At 42.2% G+C, this 25,216-nt stretch overlaps 1 protein-coding gene and 1 pseudogene across 1 annotated transcript in view; one reads left to right on the forward strand and one right to left on the reverse strand.

Annotated features, from left to right (window-relative positions):
• The window catches only part of DLST (dihydrolipoamide S-succinyltransferase), a 17,736-nt gene extending 7,983 nt beyond the window's left edge, over positions 1-9,753 (reverse strand). The window contains exons 1-9 of the mRNA XM_074365233.1: positions 9,629-9,753; positions 9,029-9,062; positions 6,420-6,468; positions 3,768-3,823; positions 3,561-3,635; positions 3,272-3,327; positions 2,666-2,777; positions 973-1,128; positions 518-594 (exon numbers count right to left, since the gene is read on the reverse strand). Coding sequence (XP_074221334.1) covers positions 518-594; positions 973-1,128; positions 2,666-2,777; positions 3,272-3,327; positions 3,561-3,635; positions 3,768-3,823; positions 6,420-6,468; positions 9,029-9,062; positions 9,629-9,691 — 678 coding nt within the window. The 5' untranslated portion in view covers positions 9,692-9,753. The remainder of the gene's footprint in view (positions 1-517; positions 595-972; positions 1,129-2,665; positions 2,778-3,271; positions 3,328-3,560; positions 3,636-3,767; positions 3,824-6,419; positions 6,469-9,028; positions 9,063-9,628) is intronic.
• A 9,019-nt stretch (positions 9,754-18,772) lies between these two features.
• LOC141578026 (pancreatic progenitor cell differentiation and proliferation factor pseudogene) lies at positions 18,773-19,115 on the forward strand (annotated as a pseudogene).
• The last annotated feature ends 6,101 nt before the right edge of the window (positions 19,116-25,216 follow it).

A 25,216-nucleotide genomic window follows, 5' to 3' on the forward strand; every position in this document is an offset into this window, starting at 1 on the left:
AAATAGCTGTTTGTGGAATTGAAACTCACAAGCAACCAACTTTTGAAGCTACGGATTTTTAGGAGGTATTCTCAGGCAGAGGAACCCACACTCTTGACCATATTTCCTTGAGGTTTTATGTCTGCCCGACTGCCACTGTGTAGCCCTCAGCCAAGTATCCGGAAGTATGGGAATAGAGCCCACTAAACCACCTCTCTGAACCGTGTGTTATCATGGAATGGGGGGGACGTGTTACTAGGCTATTATCCCCTGCATATATTTTACTCACCCGTGGCATTTCAGTGGTAGCATAATACAGTGGGGAAAACCAATGGGCAAGTGTTCAGAAGACCTCACGTTCTAGTCCTATCATTTGACAGCTACATAACTGAGTAAGTCACTTCCTAAATTCAATTTCCTTGTCAAGATCAAGGAATCGGCTTCCGGCCACTCGAAGGTAGGCACAGCAGACCCACACTCCATTCATCTCAATACTATCCCTCTGCCTCTTTCTTGGAAGTGGTCCTCAGAGGCTTACCCGATGTTCTGAACGCAGACCCTTGCCAACTCCTGGCTCAGCTACTGCAGGGGCAGCAGCTGGTTTTACTGCAGACACTGAAAATGGAGAGTACACTGCATCAGAAAGTGAGAAATATTCACTTGAGGATAAGCCAGTGCTTTCACACCAAACTATCACTTAATCTGCAAGAGATGCTGAGGTAGCATCATACCTACTTCACAAATGAACAAACTTTTGAGGCTATAGCATTTTTCTCAGAGAAGCTAAATAACTAGCTTAAAGTCACACAGCTATAAACAGAAAGCTGGGATGCAAACCCAGGTCTTCTGATACAATGTGTAGAGTTACTTTTACAAAGCAGCCAACAGAGCTGTTTAGAGCCATGATTAGTCTTACACTTTGCCCTGTGAGGGAACATGACATTAGATGAGATGTTCTTCCCACATAAAGACACATGGGAGGAGGAGACTTACCCGGTTTGCTAGCAAGAGGTTGTGAGGGCGAGGGCACTGGTGGCATCTGAGTCGGTATAGATGCTGCAGGCGGAGGAGGAACTGCCGAGGCTGCAGGCTCTGGTTTTGGGGCTGCGGCAGCAGGAGCTTCAGCTGGCTTGGCCTTCGCAGGAGCAGCTAGAAAACAAGGAAAATAGATGCCACTGGCACTATCTGAAATGGAAAACAACCAAATTGCAGATACTAAGCAGAACTTTGGTAGGAAAAGCTCTATCTCCCATCAGTTAGCAAATGCTTCCTGAGTATTTACTATCAACGCAAGGCTGTGAGATACACAGAATGATACAAGGTACCATTCTACTCCCCAGGGCTCTTGGATGTCCTACATTAGATAACAGACTTAATTCAGCTGCCTTACTGATATCAAATATCTACAGATCATCAAATGTGGCAAGTACTTTCAAAGAACCTACTAAGTCTACGGTAATGTAAACTTCAAAGCAAAAGAAATCCAGACAATTTAAGATGTTGAAACACACACAGAGAAGCAACACATTTCTAGTTATGGTAATACTGATTGTATTCTCTTCTATGTTAATACCACATGTGGAAGAATACTCAAGTATTAAAAAATAAAAGTGTAAATAATCAAGGGCACGTTCAGACTTAAGACTTCAAGGCATTTCATCCAGGATGGCTCTCATAAAACAATGAGGTGGTCAAGCAATAAACTCATAACTTTAAATATTTATTTTGATTTAACCCATTTGGACATCACATCTGGGTTTGTATTTTAATTACAAGAACATTCTCTTAAGGAATGATCAGAAGTTGGGATTCTTCAACTAGAAGAATGAACTGTATTCCCTAGCCTTCTACTGTACATTCTTTCCATTCTGGGCTCCTGGGCTTGCTCTGATCAGTCTTAATGATGCCATCTACCATCTGTCTGCTTTACTATTTTAATAATGAGAAAGAAACAGACTTTAGTAGTCATAGCATTTAACTCAGAATCAAATCCAATCTCTAACTTGTACTTAACTATTGTGTACTAACTTAATACTAACTTGTAAGATCCAGTACAAATTCATTTCTTTATTTCTCACTTCCTTCCAAGAGAAATTCAACCCTCCCTAAAAGTGTTATAAGAGAATAGATGTGAAAAAACTATACCAAATTCTTCATAATGGACATGATGAAATATTGCTGCTTCCCACTGTGTAATAGTGGCTCCTAGCCCTGGCTGTGTATCAGAATGACTTGAGGAGCATTAAAACAACAACAAAAGCTATGATGGATAACCAGGATCTGATTACCCCAGGTTTAAAATATCAGAATCCATAAGACACGGAGTCCAGGCATTTGTATTATTTTTAAAGCCCCCATGTGATTCTGATGCCAGGGCTAGGGAGAGGGGGAAAAAAGAAAAAAAACACTGTCTTTAGAATCTTCATTTCTACTTAAGAAAAGGTCCAGCACAAGAAATAACAGTACTGTGAGGTTTATTTTTTTAATACCTCTTTTCTTCTGAAACTTTTATTTAAAGTTTACATTTAAAGTTCACATGATAGAAATATCTCCCCTCTTATTGCCTTGCTAAGGGCAGAGGGAATGCCAAATGGTTTCTAAGGTATCACAGAATTAGTACATTTTGCTCAGACCCAATTCCAAGGGGAAACACTGGAGACCTTGACAACCAGGAGAACTTCTTTACCGCCAGTTTTCCTGAGTGTGAAAAGAGGAGTGCCTCCTTCTACTTTTCCCCCATCAGGTACCAAAAGAGCTTCAATCACGCCATTTGCTGGTGATGGAACATGCACAGATGTCTTGTAAAGGAAGACAGATGGAGACAGAGACGAAATTTTTACTCAGCATTAGAAAATTAATCATATAGAGTCTCAAATATGAGTTACAAGTATTGTAACAGTTTTACAAGACCCTGCATATAGAAATACCAAGGCCACACTTTCAGAGTAAGAGTCATCAATACTACTGTGAAGATTCACCCTTTCTGTCCGTTTTCAGAAACATTAAAGCAAGATTCAGTTAGCATGTTTCCAAGTGATACATGAAAAACACCTGGAAACAGCTCGTGCACAAAGCTATAAAACTAAAGCTATTAAGGTACATAGTATATGTACCTAGAACAATCTAAAATTAAACTTTTAACACTTTTTTCTTTTTAATTAGCTATTCCAACACTTCTACAACTGAGGTTAGAGCCAGTTAAAAACTATCTTTAACAACAGCTAAGTCCCTGCTCCTTTCATTGGGATAAAAAACCAAGAAGAGACAATGGCACTAATATAGACAAGCCTACCTTGTCAGTTTCAATCTCACAAACCACTTCATCTTCTGCAACTGTGTCTCCAACAGCTGAAAAGACAAAGTCTGCCTGTTAGTGGGGCGGGGCAGGGAGGGCACATCCAGTAGCCATAAAATCCCTTTGGCAGGTATGTTACAAGACCCCTTTCCTACAGGCCAGGAGAAAGTATACTGTGTAAAGAAAAGGGTGAAGCCATAGATTCCACTGATTATCACTGAGATCGGGGAGTAAAAAGGACTTTTCAAAAGTATTTAAACTTAAGTGAGAGGGCACTAAATCTTACCTTTCTCCCACCTGACATCCCCTTCTGTGACCGATTCTGCAAATGCTGGGGTTTTGACTGTAATCACATCATCCTCTAGGAAAAGAAAAAAAACACACAGTCCATGTTTTTCCTTTTTAATTTTCTTTGATTAAATTCAGTCAATTGTTGTTCTTCCCAGTAAAACTCCATTCCCAAGAAGGCAGGGAACTGAAGGCAGGTACTTACTGCATACAGATGAAGTTCTGAAGAAGCGAATACTGAAGACACTACTGTTGTTAATGCTACAAAACAAACATAAATGTAAACTCCTTCAGTAGATGAACCACTCACATTTTAGTTGAGATAAGGCTCCATGAATCACCTTCCCTTCAGATCAGTGATTCTTGACTAGGGGTACCCATCAGTGCTACTTGTAGGAACTTTTTTCAAAGCACACATATTCAAGCCCCATTCCCAGAAAATTCTAACTTGGTAGGTCTAGAGCAGAGCCTGGATGACTTGGGTGCCTTAAGCAGTGAGTTCCTTGGGCGAGTCTAGGACCCTGTGCTGCACTGAAATACAAGCTCTCACAGAACAGACTTACATTTGGGTCTTTGAAAAAAAGATAAGCATCTTGGTCCTTTGCACAACCATGAAAAAGGCTTAGCTTCCTGATTTAGGTCTTTTCTCAACTAAATCCAAGTAAGATAAATTATGTACCCTCAGGGTACATGCTATTGTGCCACATACAAGAGAATTTCTGTCCAGAAATTCAGATAAAATAGCAAGATGAGACAGCCAACAAGTAGAACAAGGTGTTACATGAACCAAAAAAAAAAAAAAAAAAAAAAAAAGCCCACAAACAAAAAAACTCATATGGTATTTCCTGGTCTGTTCTCACCATGAGGCAGCACATGCATGAGTCCATTCTGGACTCATTCAAGAGGAACTTCAGAAGACTGAGGTATTTTCTTCTTTTTTTTTAATGGAGGTACTGGGCATTGAACCCAGGAAAAGGTATTTTCTGATATGGCATTAACTTTAAACAATGTAAACTGGAAAATGATACTACCTTTTATGCACAAAACCATTAATAGGGGTTACCACTGAAGAGCAGGAGATGTAGAGATACATGTTATCTATGGTTATCTGTTATATACACATACACTTTGGAACAGTGATTTGGATTTTCACTTTCTACACTTTGGGATTGTTTGAATATTGTACCACAAGCAACTTTATAATAGAAAAGTAAAACAGATTTAAGTTACCTTTTGATATTTTTACTTTTATAACATCAAAATAACTATATGTCCTATGTAAAGTCAAGAGGAAAAATGTATGTTATTTAAAAATGCAGTTTATAACCATGTATAGGTACGTGTTCATGGGCAAGAACTAACAGATAATGTGCAAACACAGAGTCTGCTCTTGAGGACACCCAAGAACCTGGAGCACTGGCTGTCTCTGGGAAGAGGAACTTGGTGGCACTGGAGAACAAGGATAAAGTCTTTTCATGGGTACTCTCTTTACTTTTGAACCATATAAAGGTATAACCTATTAAATAAAAACAAAACCAAAAATAGTTTTACAATAGAAGATTTTTAAATAAAATGGGTACCTTACTCACAGAAAAAGACTATACACAATGCAAAAACAATTATTATATTTTTGCATTCTGTATGGTCTATGTTTTTGTATTTTGAAGGTGTGATCCTCATCCCACAAAGTTTAGGGTTTTTAAAAATACTTTACTTTCAAATGGTTATTTGTTGTATTCATTGCATAGACATTTGTGGTTGCTCCAATTTTATTTAAGCTGCAAATGAGTAACACATTTTGAATTTCCCTAAATAATTTTTAAATTACAAAAAGTATTAGATGGTCATAGTAGAATATTCAGAAACAGCAAAAAGAACATTTACAATGTGAGTATATCATACAGTAGGAAATGAAATCATTTTATAACCTGCTTTTTCTCACTTACAGAATGAATATATTAACATGGCATAGCTTAACCAATCGCCTATTGTTTGGTCATTTTGAAAGAAGTATGGGTATACTATGAGTTCTTCAGTATATATTCCTAGAAATGAAACTGCTAGATCAAAAGGTACACATGGTTCAAAGATTTATGAATGCCAAATTGTCCTCCAAAAAAAAAAAAAAAACCACACACAGGAATTCACACTTCTAGTAGTATGTGCATCATTTTCTCAATAAAAAAACAAGAAACAAAACATTGCGATGCACAGTCCATAAGGAGCTAATCTGCTGACCCATCATTGAAGATTCTCCCTGTAGAGGAAGCAGCTTGACAGCTGCTCAACAGGTAACTAAAGAGCATCCTCTTACCACCACCCTGAAAATACTTGGAATGCAAGGCAGTATTAAGCAACATTCATAAGCAGAAGTTAATCTGAAACACACATGGGTGGCCATTCTCCAAACTTTGCATTATGCAATAACAGCATTCCCTCCGAACTAGTCAAAGTCCCAGGATTCAACTGACTAGTCTTTGCTTTTACTTTTCTAAAATGAAAAACTATGCAACCAAAAGGATGCTCTCAATCTCCACAATAAATGCAATCTCTAGCCCTTCAGCTTCACTTGTATCCAACCAGAATATTAAGGAGCACCCTTCTATAACTATTCCTATAAAGAGTTCCAGCTTTACTTTCATTATAATCTAAACACCTGAGGACAGGCATACTCCCAGTCCAGCACTTAATATCGGGCTGAAGCCCAAACATAGATCATAAATTAACATCAAGGTTAGGTGTAGGGACTCAACATAACCACCCTGATTTCTAGTCCTGAAAGGCAGTGAAGGCAAATGATCAAGCTGGTGTCTTAAATACCCCGTGTCACATATCTGTGCTCCCCAGTAATACTTACACAATCTTCCTGCTGTCAGGGTAACCTGGTCCCTGACATAAGGAGATCCCTGCAAGAAACAAAACAACTCTTAACCAACAACTCTTATCTTGAATACAGGATACCTGCTGGGAATGGAAAAGAAGTCTGTTCACCCCCTCACTCCGAGATAGAGAAGGATCTACAGCAGGCAACAATATAATCTTTATCACACAGAATCCTGCTTCTCAAACTTTTCCACCAAAGCATCGTAATGGTAGAGAACAGGTATCTGGGGTTTCTGCGGGGTACGTGTTTGAGGAAGAAAGGGGAGAATTCTATAATCTTATTATCTTAGGATTCATAAACTTTCATTATCCTTGTATGTTTTCATAATAAAATGCCTCTCCTCCCCAAGGCTTCAAATACAGTTTAAAAAGACACATGAATGCTTATCCTGTGACTGACCACACACAGCCTCACCAGAGAAGCACTGGGAATGTTTGGTCTGAGTTTGTTTCCCTGATTACTTAAAATGCACTGAGCCAGAAGTCTTGTTGCCTGAACCCCAGCAGCAAAGACAGGGCTAGTTTAGGCCCAAGGTCTCCAGCTTGCTCTAGGACTGAGCAAATCATCACCCCTCCCTTTAGTTTGTCTTCTCACACTTTTGCCAAGACCTTCCACTCTGGTCACACTCAACAAGGTCGGAGCCCCTTTCTGCCCCACCAACTGTCCTTATCATAGGAAACTGCATTTCCTCAACTGACAACTAATTACCATACTTTCTTCACCTGAATATATTCTTTCATATGTCTTTTTTCAGATCTATTAACAAACTCTTCCTGAATCACGGGCACAGGAGACACCAAAAGGGACATAATTCTCTCTTGTGCCCATCTCCTCACAAACATCCCCAGGGTTCCAGGTCAAGTCACGTCTATGTCCAGTAGCCAAAGACTCTGCAGTACAAATCCCAAGTATGCCTTTGAGCTAGAATAGCCAGCAGCCCACACTGATTTTTGGAACCATTTTAGTCCAATTTAAATTTCACCCTACAGCAAGTTTCATTTGTACAGTGCTTTAGAGCTTATAAAAAGCTTTCACTTATTGACCTCATTTTGAGTCTCACAACTCCCTGAAGTGGAACGACCATCTGCCATTATTCCCATTTCATACAAGGCTTCTGGAGGTCAAGTGACTAGCACAAGGAGAAGCCCTGAACCATGATGCAAACCCCAAGTCCATGGCTCTTCCCATTGTCCTGCCTGTCTATAAAATGGAAAAAATGTTTACTGACATTCTTCAGGATTCCAAGTTAAAAAGCTTATTATTGAGAGTCCACTACGAGCTAACATTATGCTAGCTGCCTATGATCTCATGACTCTTGGGATAAAGTCCAAAAACTTTACACATTTCTGTCCAGCCCTCCCAGACAGGCTTCCTTTCCATTTCTATGACCCAAGTCCCTTCCTGCCTGAAAACCTGTGCATGAGCAATTCCCTTTGCCTGCAACATTATTCTCTTGGCCAACTCCTATATATTCTCCAAAACTTGGCTTAAATGTCACTTCTTTGGGGAAGCCTTTGCTGACATTGCGAGCGCACTCTTCACCCTCTCAAGCTGGGCTACATCATCCCACCCTCTCATTACACTCCATATTTCTCATTCACAGTAATCACAGCGTAATTATATCCTTAAGTGTGCATAAATATGTTTTTGTTGTCTCTCTAGGTAGCCCTTAAGATCCTGGAGGGTAGACACCATCTGTATCCCTGTCACTGAGCACAGCATGTAGTAAGAGTCAATGATCGGTTGATTACATGAGTAAATGATAACATGGTGGTTAGAAGTTCAGGCTGAGGAGTAGGTAGAACTGGTTGACCAATGGTTGGCTAAGTGACTTTCCTTGGTCAAGGCACTTAACCTCTCTTAGCCTTGAGTTATGCATATGTAAAACAGAAAATATCTCTTTTAGTGTATCTGGGTGATTAACTAAAAAATGCACGGAAAGACTCAGAACAGTGCTTGGCACACAGAATGTCCACAATAAGATAAACTCATTCAACAAATATTTATGCCAGGCATATACAAGATTATTGGGTTAAAACCTAAATTCTTTCCACTAGTCTCTACATCATCTTCTATCTCATGCCTCTCTCTCCCTTAACCAAAATACTCTGGCCAAATCACCTTTTTTCCAGTTCCAAAATACTGCCAAGCTCTTTCCATCCTCTGGGGCTTTGTACATGCTATTGCCATTCCTTCTCCTGCTCTTCATCCAGCTGGCCTGTCATGTGACCCTCTGGGTCACAGCTTTAGTGTCCAGCTTCACTTGTTTCCTTCTTGGCATTTAACCAAGATTCATGATAGTTCATTTATTTAGCAATTTACACTTTGTCTTTCCCACTACACTGTAAGCTCCAGGAAGGCGAGAATGGTTCACTGCTGTAGCCCTAGTGAGTGCCTAGCACAGTGCCTGACACACAAATATTCAGTAACTAGGTGCTAAACGAATAAATAGTAGCTGTTATTAAACAGCATTTTGTTTCACTCCTATCTCAACACGATGCGGAGAAATTCTAGCACCCCAATTTTCTCAATGCTCTGCCCAGGAGGAGAGCATTTTAGGTGATGGCAAGGGCAGAACTTACCAGGCAGGGAACGTCTCCCTAGAGGGCAGTTCCCCTGTTGAGAAAGAAGACATTATCGACGTCACCCAAGATGAAAGGAGGGAAGAAACTGCTTTCTCTTTTAAGTACAGACTCAAAGCTGTCCAGGTGCTGGTGACAGGTGAATCTCATGACTCCAAAAGGCAAAGGCAACAGCCAGGGCTCTCAGTCCGTCAGCACACCAGGCCTGCCAAACTATCTCACTTCCCAACGGGACTGATATCCAGGGACTTTAACGGAAAGAAAACGGGTCCCCGGATCCCGTCGGGGGACTCCGCGCCGCCTCCTCCCAAACTCGTGTCGGGGCGGGCGCGGCTCTGGGCGGCTCCTTCGCCTGGGCGCGGAGGGTTGGGGACAGCAGGGGACAAGGCACCGGCTGTCTCGGGTGGGCGACGGGCCGCTAGGCTCTGCAAGACGGCCCCGAGGGCAACTGCGACCCTGGGCCGCCCAGCCCGCGGCCTCCGCGTCCCAGTGCCCTTGGTGCCCAGCCTGGCCGGCGCGCCACGCCCCTGCCCCCAAGCTGCCCGTCTGCCCGCTGGCGAGCTTTTCACCCGACGGGACCCAGGCCCGGCAGAACCGTACCTTCTGGAAGGCGGAGAGCGAGCGGCTGAACGCCCGGGACACGCAGCGGGACCGGGACAGCATCGCGGCGGCGGCGGAGCGGAGGGCGGGCGGGCGGACACCGGATATAGGGCCCGGCAACAACCGGAAGCGGGGCGGGCCGCGGCACCCGCCGCGCGGGAAGGGGTGTTCGGAGCGAACCACTGGCGGGCGGGGGGAACCGATGGGCTGCACGCCGAGACTCAGCCCAGCTGTCCACCCAGGTGAACCCGCTGCGCTATTTGCCAGCCGGGGCCGATCCTCCCAAAGGTGCCTACGACTGTCCCGCGACCAGATCGCCACGGGGTTCTGCCCTCCCCTGGCTCTGAGCGTGTCGCCCATCAGTTCAGGGACTCGAGAACACCGCGCGGTTCCTCCCAAGCACTACGGGAAGAGAGCGGAAGGCAGCATGGGCTTCGAATTAGGACCTTGGCCCACTTGCCTGCCTGGTCTTAGACTGTATGGCCTTGGACAGGTGACATTGCCTCGCTAAGCCTCAGGTTAAGAAAGAAAGAAAGAAAGAAAGAAAGAAAGAGAGAAAGAAAGAGAGAAAGAAAGAGAGAAAGAAAGAGAGAAAGAAAGAGAGAAAGAAAGAGAGAAAGAAAGAAAGAAAGAAAGGAAGGAAGGAAGGAAGGAAGGAAGGAAGGAAGAAAAAGAAAGGAAGGAAGGAAGGAAGGAAGAGAAAAGAAAGGAAGAAAGAAAGGAAGGAAGAAAGAAAGAAAAGAAAGAAAAGGAAAAGAAAAGAAAGAAAGAAAGAAAGGAAGAAAGAAAGAAAAGAAAGAAAGAAAGAAGGAAAGAAGGCAATAGTCACTTCCCTCCCTCACCCTGTAACAGAGACAGAGCCCCAAGGAACATCTAGAGGGCTCCCATTGCTCTTCAGCCGAGCTGAAGATCTTAACCAAATAGGCTTACTTCTGCAGAGACATCTCCTGATCTTCCCTAGTCCCTACTCAAACTCTGTCCAGCCAAGCTAATTGTTCCCAATACATCCTGTGCTTCCTGGAGGCTGTTCATTTGCCACTCTACCCCTAGAATATAAACTCCATGAGATTAGGGTCCTTGTCTGTCTTGTTCACTGCTGTATCCCCAGAAGCATTTTTAAAATGACAGTTTTATTGAGATGTAACGGACATGTAGCACTGTATAAGTTTAAGGTATATAGCATAATGACTTGATTTATGTATATCATGAAGTGATTATCACAAAAAGTTTAGTGAACACCCCTCATTTCATATAGGTACAAAATTAAATTTTTAAAAAATTTTCTTGTGATAAGAACTCAAGATTTATTCTCTTAAAAACTTTCATATATAACATACAGCAGTGCTAATTATATTTATCATGACGTACATCACATCCGTTGTACTTATTTATTTTATAACTGGAAGCCTGTACCTTTTGACTGCCTTCATCCAATTGTCCCCTGCCTCACCTCTGGTAACCACAGATCTCTTTGGGCTTATCTCTTTCTTTATGAGTTTGTTTGTTTTTGAAGTATAACGTAGCCCCAGCTTAGGAAAAAGACTGTCATAGTTTTGATGTGCTATATATATTTTTGGGCTGAATCTGTGGACCTCGCAGTTTGGGGCAGATCATGCTGCCTGGTACCTTCAAAGCGAAAGCGTAACACCCCTCTACTCTTTAGTTTCTCCGTCTCTTAAAGCCACAGGCCCCTGGATATTCACTTATGTAGTTCACCTTCCTAATAGAAAGGGTGTTCTATAAGCTGCTGATCGAATTAAAAATGAATGAATGAGTCACTTTCTTTAGCTGAGTCATCTTGCCTGGTTCTTAGGAACTTTATGGTGCCTTCACTCACTCATACCCTGAAAGCACTTCCACTTTAATTCTGGAGGGATGGACAGAAGCCCTAACTAGAAACAGAGAAAACATCCTGGCCCTGCTGCTGCCCCTGATCAAGTCCTCAGCATCCTTTACCTGGATTATTTTAAAAGCTTCCTGAGAGGAGCTAGGCTTCCACTCTCACTTTCTCTAACTCATCCTCCACAGGTGTGTCAAAGATTCTTTTGAAATGCAAATCTAATCCTATCACTCCCCTGCTTAAAGTCTATCAGTTGCTTCTCTCTGTCAGGAGGATAAAGTCCAAACTCCTCAAGGTGGCCAGGCACCTGATAACCTGGCCTCTGGCTATGTACTGATCCTCACCCTACCTCCCCACCCACATTCGCACAGTGGCTTTAATGCTTTCACTCCACATCTTTGCCTAGGCGGCTCCCAACTCCTGTTTGCCTGGGATCTCCTAATCATCCTCCAAATATCTTTTGAATCCCTTTCTAATTCCCTCTGCCAGGGTTAACACATATCTTTTCTGTTCTTCCAAAGCATTGTGTCTGTATCTCTACATTGCATTATAATGTCCCTTTTACTTGAGTGTCTCCGCTACTGGCAGAGCAGCAGAAGAAAAGAGATGACTCTATTTCCTGAATCCCATGCACAGGACAGTGTCTAGTACTCTGTCGGCACCCAATAGACACAAGTGGAATGACTAAATACTGCCATGCTGACAACACTGCTGGATGCAGCTAAAGAGTCCAAAAACAGTAATCAGGAGATATGGCAATCCTTTGCAGAGGTTACTGTTAATATTTTTTAGATAGCTACTTAATTTTTTCAGTTTTAAATAATTATTTTTTGAGATTCTTACTGAGAGTTTAGAAGCTCAGGCCTCAGTAATGTGGCAAAGCATCCTTCTGGAGTTTCAGTGATCTCTCAAGTTAATCAGATGCTACAGTCTTAGACAACACACACAGCCATAAGTGCACACATGCGCGCGCACACACACAGCGTAGCATGCAAAGTCCCTCTCACAGGATAAAGGTTGAAATTGATTTCCTTGAGATTCATATAATGAGCTTCTGTGGAGCCCAAAGTCCACACCGTCTTCCAAGAAGTTCACACCGTCTTCCATATTTGGAGCCTCCCAGGACACAGCATCATCCATTGGGGCAGGTGTTTATGAATACAAGTTCATAAACTTGTGTTTCTGGCAGCGTTCAAAAGAAAAAAAATTTTTAATTTGATTATAAAATATATATTCAAAAGGGTGTATAAATAAATACATGTGTATAATTTAAGGAAAAATAATAAAAGGAATAATCAAACTCACCATGCAGCTTAAGAAATGGCAAAGCCCTGTGTGGCCCTCCTTGCTGGTCCTCCTAGAGTTAACTGCCACTATACTGAATTATGTATTAACCATCCCCTTGCTTTCATAGTAGCTTCAATATGGATGTGTCCTAAACCATACACGTTTTTGTCTATTCTTTAAATTAAGGAAGAGATGCATTTACTTTCAAATTATGTAAGAAAAAACATGGAAGAATAAATGGCTCAGCTAAAGAAAAACATCACAGAGAGGGCAGCTCAGTTTAAATAACACACACAGCATTCTTTTCCCTTACCTGAAATCCCCCAATATTCGTAAGTGTCGTCTGAGCTATACACTCACATCCTTGCTTATACTTTTTGAATATTATTGACCAGATGGTAGATGAGGCTACAGCCTAAGGTCCATAAAATAGAGACTATACCTTATATTCACTCTATTATTCATGATACCTAGAGTTCATTTGTCTATCTCTTCTTTTAATTGCAATTAAAAATAATAGATAAGATGAATACTCAGCAAAAATCTAGAAATTCTTGGCCTATTTTTAAACATAACAAATGGAATCACAGTGCCTGTGTCATTCTGTAACTTACTTCTTTCACTCAGCATTATGCTTTAACCATGTTGAATTGAACTTTAGTTCATTGATTTTCATTGCTGTATTTCACAACATTCACTTTGCTCCCCAAATTGAACAAGTTGGCAAAATTCAAGTGATGTTTGGGATAAGTGATTTGGGCAGTGAGTTCTCTCCAGCTCTGCCAGAGAAGGGGACTTATGGCCCAGCAGACAGTCTCCCCAACAGTGTTCAGACCTCTGCGGGAGGGAGAAGCCACACAGCCTCTCCTTCCCGAAGGGCTGAGATGCCATATTTTGGTGCTGGGCTGGTTTCAGTATCCTCAGGATGCTTGAGGAACAGGGAGAAAGATGTTCACTTTGGAGCTGTCTTGCTTGGGAATTTAGAAGCAGGGGTCAGGAACTCCCTGCTGGAGGCCAGTGTAATGGGAGAAGCTGGGTAATTCACTACTCAAAATTTCAAGGGGCTCTCTAAGTCCTTTGGCAAGGACAGAAGAGATGACATTTCAGGAAGGTCCTCTCTGAGCTGGCTTTTCTGGGCATCTGAGTTGGGGTGGGAGATGGCAGGGGGCAGCCAACCAGCTCTGGCCTCTATCTGCATATTCATAAGCCCCCCACACTGGTTGGCTGCGCTAGGCAGCCCCCACTGTCCCTAATGCCAGAGGCTGCAGTAGGGCTGGGTTTGTCAGATGGTGCCTTGCACTGAGAAGAGGTGGGAGGCTTCCTTCACCCAGCCACAGGCACCAGGCCTGCCTAGGGAGGAAGCAGGGAAACCAAAATCACTTCCTGACCATGGCACTGTGTGCCCAAGGCTGGTGAATGCGCTGCTCCAGCTCCTGGGGCGGCAAGCCCCACCTGGCTGAAGAGCCCAGGACTTGGACCTCCCTGAGGGCGTCTTCTCCGTGAGTAACACCATCTCTTCCATTTACCTTGCCAGATTACTTTTCTTTATGACCGAATGTTTATTTTGAAAAATTTCAAGTGTGCAGAAAAGTGGAGAGTCTAGCATAACAATAGCCATCTATATATCCATCACTTGGATTTAACCACTGTTAATATGTTGCCATATTTGCTACATCTATTTTTGTTGGCTAAAATGCTTTCAAGTAAATCATAGACAGAGATTTTTCACTCCTAATACCTCACTCTGTAATGCCCTGGCATGCATCTCTGAGCACTTTTGAAGTTCTTCTTTCATTAGGTTCTTTCACAGCAGTCTTTAGTGAGGGGGCCATTACTGTCCCCATTATGGAAAAGCAGAAAATGCAGAAAGTATGACTTGAGGGCAAAGGGCTGAAAATAGAGCCTAGATGTCTTAACTCTCAGCCCAGGACACCTGTCTCTGCCACATGGAAGGATCACTCATGTCCAGGGCTGTTGTCCTAGACAGCAATAAGACATGGCACCCACTATGTAACCTTGGGCATGTCACTTCACCCCTCTAGGCTTCAGTTGCCTCATCCATAAAGTGAGGGCATGGCTTGAAGAGCAGAGGTTCCTTAACATTGGTCTGTGATGTTTTCAGAGAAGACGATGTAAAGAGTTTTTACACAGCTAAATTTATTTGGCTATTATGCCCTCCTTCCTTTAAGAAAGAAAAAAAAAAAACGGTGGTTAAGATTCTTTTCTTTTATGAAGTAAAAACAATAGATTGTAGTCTTCATATACTTATTTTTTGTGCCCTTACCTGCAAATAAAATGTCAGCAACTCTCAAGCTCGTCCAATTTTCCCCCCATTTTATTAATGATTGAAATCTAAAAGTCTGGAAACCACCCACTGTACCAGGTAATCCCTAAGCCCCTTTCATTGCTAAAGTTCCAGGGCTGTGGGGCCTCCCAGACTGGCCCTAGGGGAAAAGGAAAAGAAACTACAATTTAAGGAGCACCTTTTATCAGTTGGGGAGAGTGCAGGCACTGGGCATGCGTTAACACTTGTGATCCTCACCACAACCCTAGGGGATGGCACTGTTATCAACTGCATTTTACAGACAAAGAAACTGAGGGAGGAAAGAGGCAAAGTTAACTTGCATGAGATCATATAGGGGCTGGTGTATCCAACCTGGGTCCAATACCAGTAGATCATTCCATTGTTCTCGGGCACCAGTCACGACTTCTGACTTGGTTATATCTATGTCTGTTGATGATCAGAGCTGTGTGGCCTGGGCCATCAGTCTGACCTCCTCTCTGCATTTCAACTGTCAGCCAGTGCAGCAAGGAGAGCTGCTCAGGGCTGGACCAGAGATGAATGGATGCCCCCTGCCCAGCCCACAGCCACGTGGGGATGATGCAGGAGGCCCCCAGAAAATGAAGCAGAGGTGAGGTCATATATGAAAATACGTTAGTAAAACATAGAAATGCTGTGTGACCTTGAGATGTGCCACCCTGAATGAGTCTTACATTGGCAGCTTTGTCAAGTTTGCTGAGCCTTCGAAGTACTTGGATGGGAAGCTGTTCAGAAATCCTACGGGTCAGGCAAAAACGTATTCGTATGTAAATGTGTGATTAAGTGATCACTACTGTGAATCACTTAGGTCCTGTGGTGTCTGCATAGGAGTGGCTGTTTCAGGAGAAGACTTTTTCATCCATATTTCTCCAAGTATTTTTGGGGTGGTGCTCTACTAGGCTGGTCCAATTGGAACCCAACTGAGTCTAGGAAATGAATGAACAAAATCCTGCAAAGAAAAAGACTTAGCTTTCCCAACAAAAACCTGGCAGGAACATTTTCAAGGAACTAGCAATAAACCTTGTATAAATCTGCACCGAGCGTCAATGACAAGGATGAGAATGAGTTAGCATCTCTTAGGCTTTGCACGGTGCCTTTAATCTAAGGACTCCCCATAGCTCACCTTGCTTTTTTGATTGGTTCTCAGTGGCCCTGCTGTAGTGTGTCAGAGGTGTTTGCTGTTCTCTAAATGTGGACACACCACAGAAGAGGAGACATAGTCTGTGAACTGCTGGTCTCACCCTAGCCGGCCCACGGGTGGCTCTTCCCCTTTGCCCTCTCGGGCAAATCTTTGGGGAGATCTCGAGGGAGAGCCTATGGAAGGGCACAGACTCGTAGGGAGAAAGGCTTTCATGTCGGGAGGTGATCGGTGCAATTGATAACGCCACAGACACTGCTGTCTTTTCAGCTCGTGCCCATGGCCTTGAACACTTCAGCTAAAAAGAGATGACACACAGCTTCTTTCTGGACATATCTATTATTTACTTGAAATTCAACCTCGGTCTCATTTTACACTTTCTAGCTATAAATTCCTACATAGTTTTGGAGTTATCTCTCAAGCCCTGTGTTCTATGCTTGTGTTTGTAGCTGAACTTGCTTCTCCAGTGGGGCTTTTCCTGTCTGAGACCCAGGAATGGATGTCTAAGAAAGAGTCAATGAGAGAAAATGCAAGCTTTGTTTGATTGTTTGTTTTAATAGACCTTGTTTTTTAAAGCAGTTTTAGGTTCACGGTGAAATTAAGCCCCCAAACATGCATAGCCTCGCCTGTGGTTTGTAATCATCCAAGGCAAGGGATGCCTCCTTTTTTTCTTTTTTTTAAATTACAAAGGTGAAAACATACCCATTGAAAATACGGAACATACAGAAAAGTAAAAAGAAGAAACAGAAAAATTCCTCATGGTTCCATCACCCATAAAGAACTATTGCTACCATTTTAATGTATTTCTTTCTCATCCTTTTTTGAATTTGCATTTATGTATGAATTTTCTCTCCCCCTACTTATTATAAAATATGTGCTATAAACTCTTAAACATTTTTTAAATGGCCGCATGCCATAGCATCACACAGATGATACCATACTTTATGATTTATTTAAGCAGTCTTCACTCTTACAAATAATATTATGATAATCATATTTGATATAAATCTGTGGGTATCACATCATTTTCTTTAAAAAATTTTTAAGTACTGCTTCAAACTTTTTAGGGATTTAAAAAAAATTTACTGAAGTATAGTCAGTTTACAATGTTGTGTCAGTTTCTGGTGTACAGCACAATGCTTCATTTAGGAACATACTCTTTTTTAATTTTTAAAACTGTCTTTTATTTTTTTTTAATAGCATCTTGATTTTACTTCTTGGATGTAGAGTCAACAATTCAAATGATATTAACATGTTTAAGATTTGTAATATTTACCACATAAATATTTCCCCCAAAATATATGAAAAAATAAGCAAGAAATACAAATGATGAGATAACATTTTCACTCATCATGTTGGCAAAAATTTAAAGGACTGATAATGATAAAGGACTGACATACTCAGTGCCAGTGAGGTTGAGGGTATATGTGTTCTTTCAAAGCCATGTTGGCAAGAGAGCAAATTGGCTGTTTAAAAGTATATATACAAGTAATGCATGAGTACATTCTTATAAAAATTCAATAATATAGAAATACACAAAGTCAAAATTGAAAATTCTCCTTCAGAGCCTCATCTCCACTCCCAATCAGTTGGTACATTTCTGGAAGGCAGCTGGGCAACAAGTATAAAAGCTTAACATATGCCTCGTTTTTGACCCAGAATTTCCACTTCTAGAACTATAACATAATAATAATAGGCTAAGTTCCCCAGGATACAGATAGGAGTGTTCACCACAATGTTATTCATGATAACAATAGCTGACACATCAGCAGTTTACTATATACCTGGAACTGTTCTAAAATCATAACACATATTAACTCAATGGATCCTCACAACACCCCTATGATAACAGTAGGTACTGTCAACCAAAAAAGTGCAAAACCTAAAAGTTGAGAGTTATGTTTTATTCAGTGGACATACTGAGGACCTAAGCCCAGGAGACAGCCTCTCAGATCGCTCTGAGGGAATGTTCGAAGAGGTAAGGGAGGAGCCAAGATATATAGGAGTTTTTTGTAAAAAACAAAACCAACCAAACAAAAAACAACCAGGTAGTCAGAATATCAAAAGACTACTGTTAATTGAAGAAAGCCAGACATCTCAAGTTGATGAATTTAGCACTTTTCTGTGTATGGGAAGATGCAAGAGTTTGAGCTCACTGAAATCATTCTTTTGATATGCACCTTAACTATCTAGGGCGAGTATCCTGTTTTTTCCATCCTGAATCCCCTCAGGGGGCGGCTGCAGTGGCTGTTGGTTTGACAGCAGCAACATCCTTTGTTTACTGATACAGCAGGCGACATGCTTTGTCCACAGTACTGTGATTATTCCCACCTTTTTGATGAGAAAGCTGAGGACAGAGAGGTCAGAAAGCTAGTAAGTGGCTCTAAAGATTCAAATCTAGGCAGTCAGCCCTCTAGGTGGAGTGGTCACCTGTGGTCTCAGCAAATGGGCTCTGTGGCCTAGTGTCTCCCCCAACCCCAACCCCACCACGCGTGATCACACTCATCCAGGCTGGTGAGGGGGCGTGGCCGAGGTTTCCAGAAGCCCACAAGCAAAAGCATGGCAGCCATCCCCTCCAGCAACTTGCTTGTGGCTGCTCACAACTACTACCTCTCTGCCTGGGTCCCACTTCCAGTGACGGCACCTATGGAAGCACTGAGTACCCTGGGGAAGCCACCCACCACCACTCCGCTCTCCTCAAGGCTGACTGGAGCACTGGTGGGCCACCTTCTTTTTTCAGGAAGTCCACTCTCCCATTCATGGCCACAGTGTTGGAGTCCCCAGGGCACTGGGAATCCTCCAGGCCTCCAGTGGCATGGTCACCTGTGACCTGGCTCAGGAAGCCATGGGGAGGAAGCAGCCTGGTGGCCAGCACAGCAAAACCAACAGGCCCCTGTTCTGAGTGGCCGCCACCAGCCGCCAGGCTTCCTTTCAAGGTGCTAGGCTGTGAGAGCCCTGCCCCATGGCTCCCCTGCCCTCACTTCCCTGCCCCGGAGCCTGGGCTGGGGCAGGAGCAGTTGGGTTCTTTAATATCAAAACAGCAAAAACACCCAAAAGGAAGCTAAGAGAACCTCACTCTTTAGTATCCAAGCCACAGAGAGCCTTCCTGACACCCCATAATCGTGGGCCTTGCACCAAATGGAAAATAAACTCCAAGCAGCCAGAAAAAAAAATCTAGGCATACTCCAAGGTCCACCTTCTCACCTCCTCTCTACTGCTATAACAGTGAAAACATAGGAATAAATCTGTCTTTTGAAAGGGAATTAATTAAATAAGTTATGGTACAACCATGCAATGGATGATTATCGGCTTTCACAATATTGCTATAGATTAATATTCATTGACATGAAAGAGGGAAAAAAGGGAAGCTAAAGAACTATGCATTTTTATTCCATTTTTGTTTTTTAATGTATATGATTATAAAAATTATGGAAATGTATCTGTAAAAATTTCCCAAATACGGAGAAAAGTTTTGGGGAAAATGACAAACACCAAAATTTTAACTGTGATTTTTTTTCTGGGAGGCAGCATTATAGGGGTCTTTCTTTTCCTATTAGTATATTTCTATATTTGGGAAGTAAAATGATTCCGTATTACTTACACAATCTAAGAAATGCAGCGAAACTATTTTTAAAGGGTTGTAGCAATTGTGACTTCTATCAGTAACTGTGAGAAAGTGCTAGTTAATTTTCAAACAGAAAGCATGGCTGCTCTACTTTATGCCACACCCAGACAAAGGGCTCCAGGCAACATGCTGGCCCCAGCACAGAGGTTTCCTGTTTCTCTGCTGCCCAGACGCAGAGTTTCCATGATTGTCCTACAGAGATGCGCGTAAACGTCTCCAGGCACTCAACCACAATGGGGTCTGGCTGGATTTCCAGTTTCTGACTCAAGACATTCTTGTTGATTTTTGCTTCATTGAACACACTGAGCCCTGTCCCTTAAGCTAGTAGTTGTGCCTTCTGGAGCACACAGACCACAGGGAGCACCAGAAAAAAATAACCCACAAGGGAGATTTGGCAGTTGGGGGCTCTATGCTCTTCTATCTGTCTGTCTATATCTAGCTCTCTGTCTGTATCTGTCTGTGTCTCTCTTGGTCTGTCTGTATTGATTTTGTTTCACGCACAAGGCTCTGCTAAGTGCTAGAAGGCTCTGAAATACCATACCTTGAACGAGGAGACAACAATCAGTCTAAATATAGTGTTGAGAGAATGATTTATTTAACAAATCAGCAAAAATCTGTTTGGGGACACTTGGCAGTCAGGCACCAATTGGGTACACAAGAGGGATCTCATCTAAAGAGGAAGGCACACTGATGGCTTCAGAGAGGAGGTGACATTTTAGTCGGATTTTGAAAGAGAAGTAGGGGTTTGTCATGTGGAAAAGTGGGAGAAGGGCCGTCCAAGTGGAGGGAACTATACATGCAAAGACATGGAGGCGTGAAGGAGTTTGGCACGTGCAGGGAACACAGCCCAGGACAGCACAACACAGCTAACTGCTGACGGTAGTGGCTGCAGAGGAGTTAGAGTAAGACCATGGTTACAAGGAGCTAAGACATCTGAACCTTATAGGCTACAGGAAGCTAGAAAAGGCTCTGATTCCATGGAGGGGCATAAATAGACCTACATTTTAGAAAATTAATGTCAAATACAGTGTGGCTGAGAAAACGGAAGCAATCAAAAGGGACTTCGACCAACTCCTGTCACCCCATCTACCACCTGCCAGCACCTGTCCAGGTACACTGCCTTCCCCTGCTAACACGGATGAATTGAGGGTTCTTCTCTCCAAAGTCAGCTCCTCCTCGCTTGCACTACATCACAGCTCCTCCTTGCTACCCAAGAACAAGCTTCCAGAAATTCTCCCCCTCTTGCCTGTGTTACCAAATATCTTTCTAGAGCATCACTGCTATCAGCCTACAAATATATTGTTATTCCTCCCATCCTGAGAAACACTCTCTTGACCCCACTTCTCCCAGCTGCTGTCCCATTTCTCTCCTCCTTACAAAACACCATTAAGAAAGTTGTCATTGTCAATGTCACCAATTCCTCTTCTTGTTCTCTCCCTAAAATTCACTGCAACCAGGCTTTTCCACTTTCCATACCACCAAAACTGCTCTGATCAAGATCCCAAATGACTCTGATCGTCATCCCAGAATTACCAACTTGAATGATCAGCTCATAATCCTTACGGAACTTGACCTCTCCCTGCTCCTAGAAACACTTTCTTCACTTGGCTCCCAGGACCTCATACATCCCTAGAGTTCTTCCTACCTCGCTCATTGGTCCTCAGTTTCGTTCTGTGGGTCCCTTCTCACCCCAGCTTTTTCATGCTGTTATGTCCTGGAACTCAGACCTTGGCCCCCAGTTCCTCTCTATCTACATTCACTCCTTGGTGAGTTCATCCATCTACACACCAGCAACCTTCCATTTTATATTTCTAGCCCAGATCTCCCCCACTGAACCCCAGGCTTTGTTATCCAACTGCTTTCTCAACATCCTCACTTACACATCTAATAATTATCTCAAATTTATCACATTTCAAATCAAGCTCCTGATGGTCCACCCCAAAGCCTCTCTTTCTGCAGACTCCCCACCTTACTTCATGCAATTCCATCCTTCCAGGCACTCAGGCCAAACACTTGGGCGCCATCATCAATGATACTTCTTTTTCTCTTGGGCCTCACATCCAATCTGCCAGCAAATCTCATTGGCTTCAACTTCAACATATATCCAGGATCTGACGTAACTTCCCCCTTCCATCACTGTCACTCTGGTCCAAGCCATCTCACCTGGATTATCATCATGTAGATTATCACTAGAACCTCCTAAGTAGTCTCCCTGTTTCAACCCTTGCTCCCCACTCCCTAGCCAATTCCCCACCCAGTAAAGAATGGTCTTTTTAAAACTAAATCAGGTCATTTGATGATGGCCATTCTGACAGGTGTGAGATGATATCTCATTGTGATTTTGATCTGCATTTCCCTGATATTAGTGATGGTGAGCAACTTTTCATGTTCCTGTTGGCCATCTGCATTTCCTCTTTTGGAAAAATGTCTGTTCAGTTCTTCTGCCTATATTTTAAATGGGTTGTTTGCTTGCTTTTTAATTGAAGTACAGTTGATTTAAAATGTTGTATTAGTTTCTGGTGTACAGCATGGATGGACTTGAAGGGCATTATGCTAAGTGAAATGAGTCAGACAGAGAAAGACAAATACTGTAAGATATCATGTATATGTGGAATCTATAAAGAAAATGCAACAAACTAGTGAATATAATAGAAAAGAAACAGACTCACAAATGTAGAGAAGGAGTTAGTGGTTACCAGCGGGATGAGCGGAGGGGCAAGATGGAGGTGGGAGATTAAGAAGTACAAATTATCAGGTATGAAATAAGCTACAAGGATGTATTGTACACCATGGGGAATATAGCCAATATTGTATAATAACTGTAAATGAAGTATAACCTTTAAAAATTGTGAATCACTATATTGTATACCTGTAACATAATATTGTACATCATTTATACTTCAATTTAAAAATATGACATTGTAAAATAAATACATAAATAAATAAAAATTTTAAAATATCAAAAAAAAACCAACTAAGTCAGGTCATATTGCTCATAACCTTCCAGTGTGTCCTTGTTTATCTCAGAGTAAAGGCCAACATTTTCACAATGTTGCTCAGCATCATTAATAACAGGGAAATGCAAATCAAGACCCTAGATAATAGCCTCCCATCACTTACTTAGTATGTTATTATATCTGTCTCTGTTATGTCTCCCTTTGCATGAATGTTAGCTCTACATGGGCAGAGGATTTTGTATGTTGTCAGCATTTAATCCATGTTTGTTGAATGAATGAATGAAGGTAGAAGAAGGACCAGAGTGAGGAGAGGCTAGAGGATGGGGACCAGTCATGAGGTACTGGAATTGTCTAGGTGAAAAATTATGAGAGCCCAAACCAGGAAAGCATAATAGGAAAGGCATGACAGAATGTAGCTCAGAGCCATTTTTGCTGAAAATTTACCAGCCATGGTGACCAAATCAATGTTGAAGATGAAGAGTTGGGCAGGAGTCAAAGAAACTCTCCAGCTTCTGGCTTGAACAACAGGATAGGTAGAAAGAGAAGTGAGGCAGAGGGGCAGCTATAGAGTTTGGGTTTGAAAATGCTGAGTTTAGGAAATGTTCACTAAGTAGTTAGAAGAACTATAACCAAACCCCTCTCCTTTTTGGAAGCTACTTAACTGAAAATATATGTAGTTTGTGTTATTGTTGTATAGCCCCTCTTGGTTATAATATCAATTCTGCCCCTCTAGTGATAATTTAGTTAGAAAGCAGCAAGTGTATGCAAAAATGATTCAGCTATGCTTATCAGATGATAAGACCTGATTTAAAAATCGTATTTTTTCATATTATACAAATAATATATATTCATTGTCAAATGATCCTAGGAAGTTAAATGTTTCTCCAAGAGGTGATAAACCATCCAAACTATTGGCAATAACAAATTCTTTAACTTATATTAATTGGGCAAGTCATTTATTTTTATTTTAGTAATTGACAAATGTCTTACTCAAAGCCAGAATCTTCTAATTACGCTGACCTGAGAACCTAGCCTTCTTTCAGTGGCATTTCCCCCTTGAGGGCACTGCAGTTGCCACCGCCACCCGCCTTCTTCCCTGGCGCTTGGCCACGGAGAGCTTGTGTTGAGTGTCTGCCAGTTGCCCGTCAGCTCAGTTGGAGACTGCAGTCAAGTCTGCAGACTAGAACCCACTGGCTACAGAAGAGCTGAGACTTCCTGAAGCAAAGAATTCCAAGTAAGCTTCAGGATGAAAGTGGGAAGAGGAAAGCAATCTCTCTCCTGCCAGCATTTGTACAAAAGAAACAATAGAGAGTGGAAATTTGTAGAGGGAAAAAAAATCACTTAAGCCTTTCTAGGAAAGCTGCTTATGCACAGAGAAGTCAGGCTCTTATGCAGGTCTTTTCATCTTTGGGGACACAGCTAAAGTGTGATTGCGTCAGAAGATTTGGAATCTTACTAGCTGAGAGCCACTCTTAGCCTTGCTGAGCCTTGGTTTCCTAATCTATAAAATGGGAGAATTACAACGGAGAATTCACCTCTATGAAGAGGACTCTCAAGGTTGGAGTGAGGTGAAACGAGGTAACGTGCACGAATGTTTCATAACCTTATACCTGCTACCAGAAGCCTCCTAATTCAAGTACAGCGTACTCGGATATTCACAGAAATAAAACAGCTTCACGCAGCCTTTCCTAACATAGCTCCTACCTTCTCCCCATCCCTGCATCCCAGTTTCCAATACCTTACTGTGCTTTTTCCTCCATCACAGTTATCATGACCTGAAAATGTACTTACTTATTCTTTCTTCCCTTGCTAGACAGCCAGCTCCGTGAGAGCAAGACTCTGCCGTCTTGTTCACCATTGACTCTCCAAGTGCCCAGAAGAAGGCTTGATGTTATAGTAGGTGCTTAATAAGTAGCTGTGAAATGTTGAAAGATGAATGCATGATCTGATTCTTCCAGGAACAAGACAGCGTAGGGCTCCAGCTGCTAGTTCTCAAACTTTAGTTTGCTTGTTTCAAAGGCAGATGCCCTGCCCCAGTACAGAGGGATTCTGAGTAAGTGGGACTGGTGGGCCTACTGAATTTGCTATTTTTAACAGGGTGATTCTGTTGCAGATAGTTACTCTTAATCAAGACAAATCTTGTTCTGACTCCAGCCTGACACTTAACCAACTGTATGACTTTAGGGAGGTAAATTCTTAACTCCTCTGAGCCTATTTCCTTATCTGTAAAATACGAATGACAATATTCCCACAGGGCTGTTATGAGAATTAAATTCAGTAAAGGATGTAAAGTTCCTGGCACAGTACCAGTTATGCAGTTAGCTGCCATTATTTTTATTATTACAGATTGGCTTATTGTTCTGCCCTGGCAGGAGAAGAGCTTTCCTCCTTGGAGGAATGATCTTGGAAATCTCCTGAAAG

Source organism: Camelus bactrianus, chromosome 6 (assembly GCF_048773025.1).
Source record: "Camelus bactrianus isolate YW-2024 breed Bactrian camel chromosome 6, ASM4877302v1, whole genome shotgun sequence".
In the NCBI taxonomy this organism is placed as follows: Eukaryota; Metazoa; Chordata; class Mammalia; order Artiodactyla; family Camelidae; genus Camelus; species Camelus bactrianus.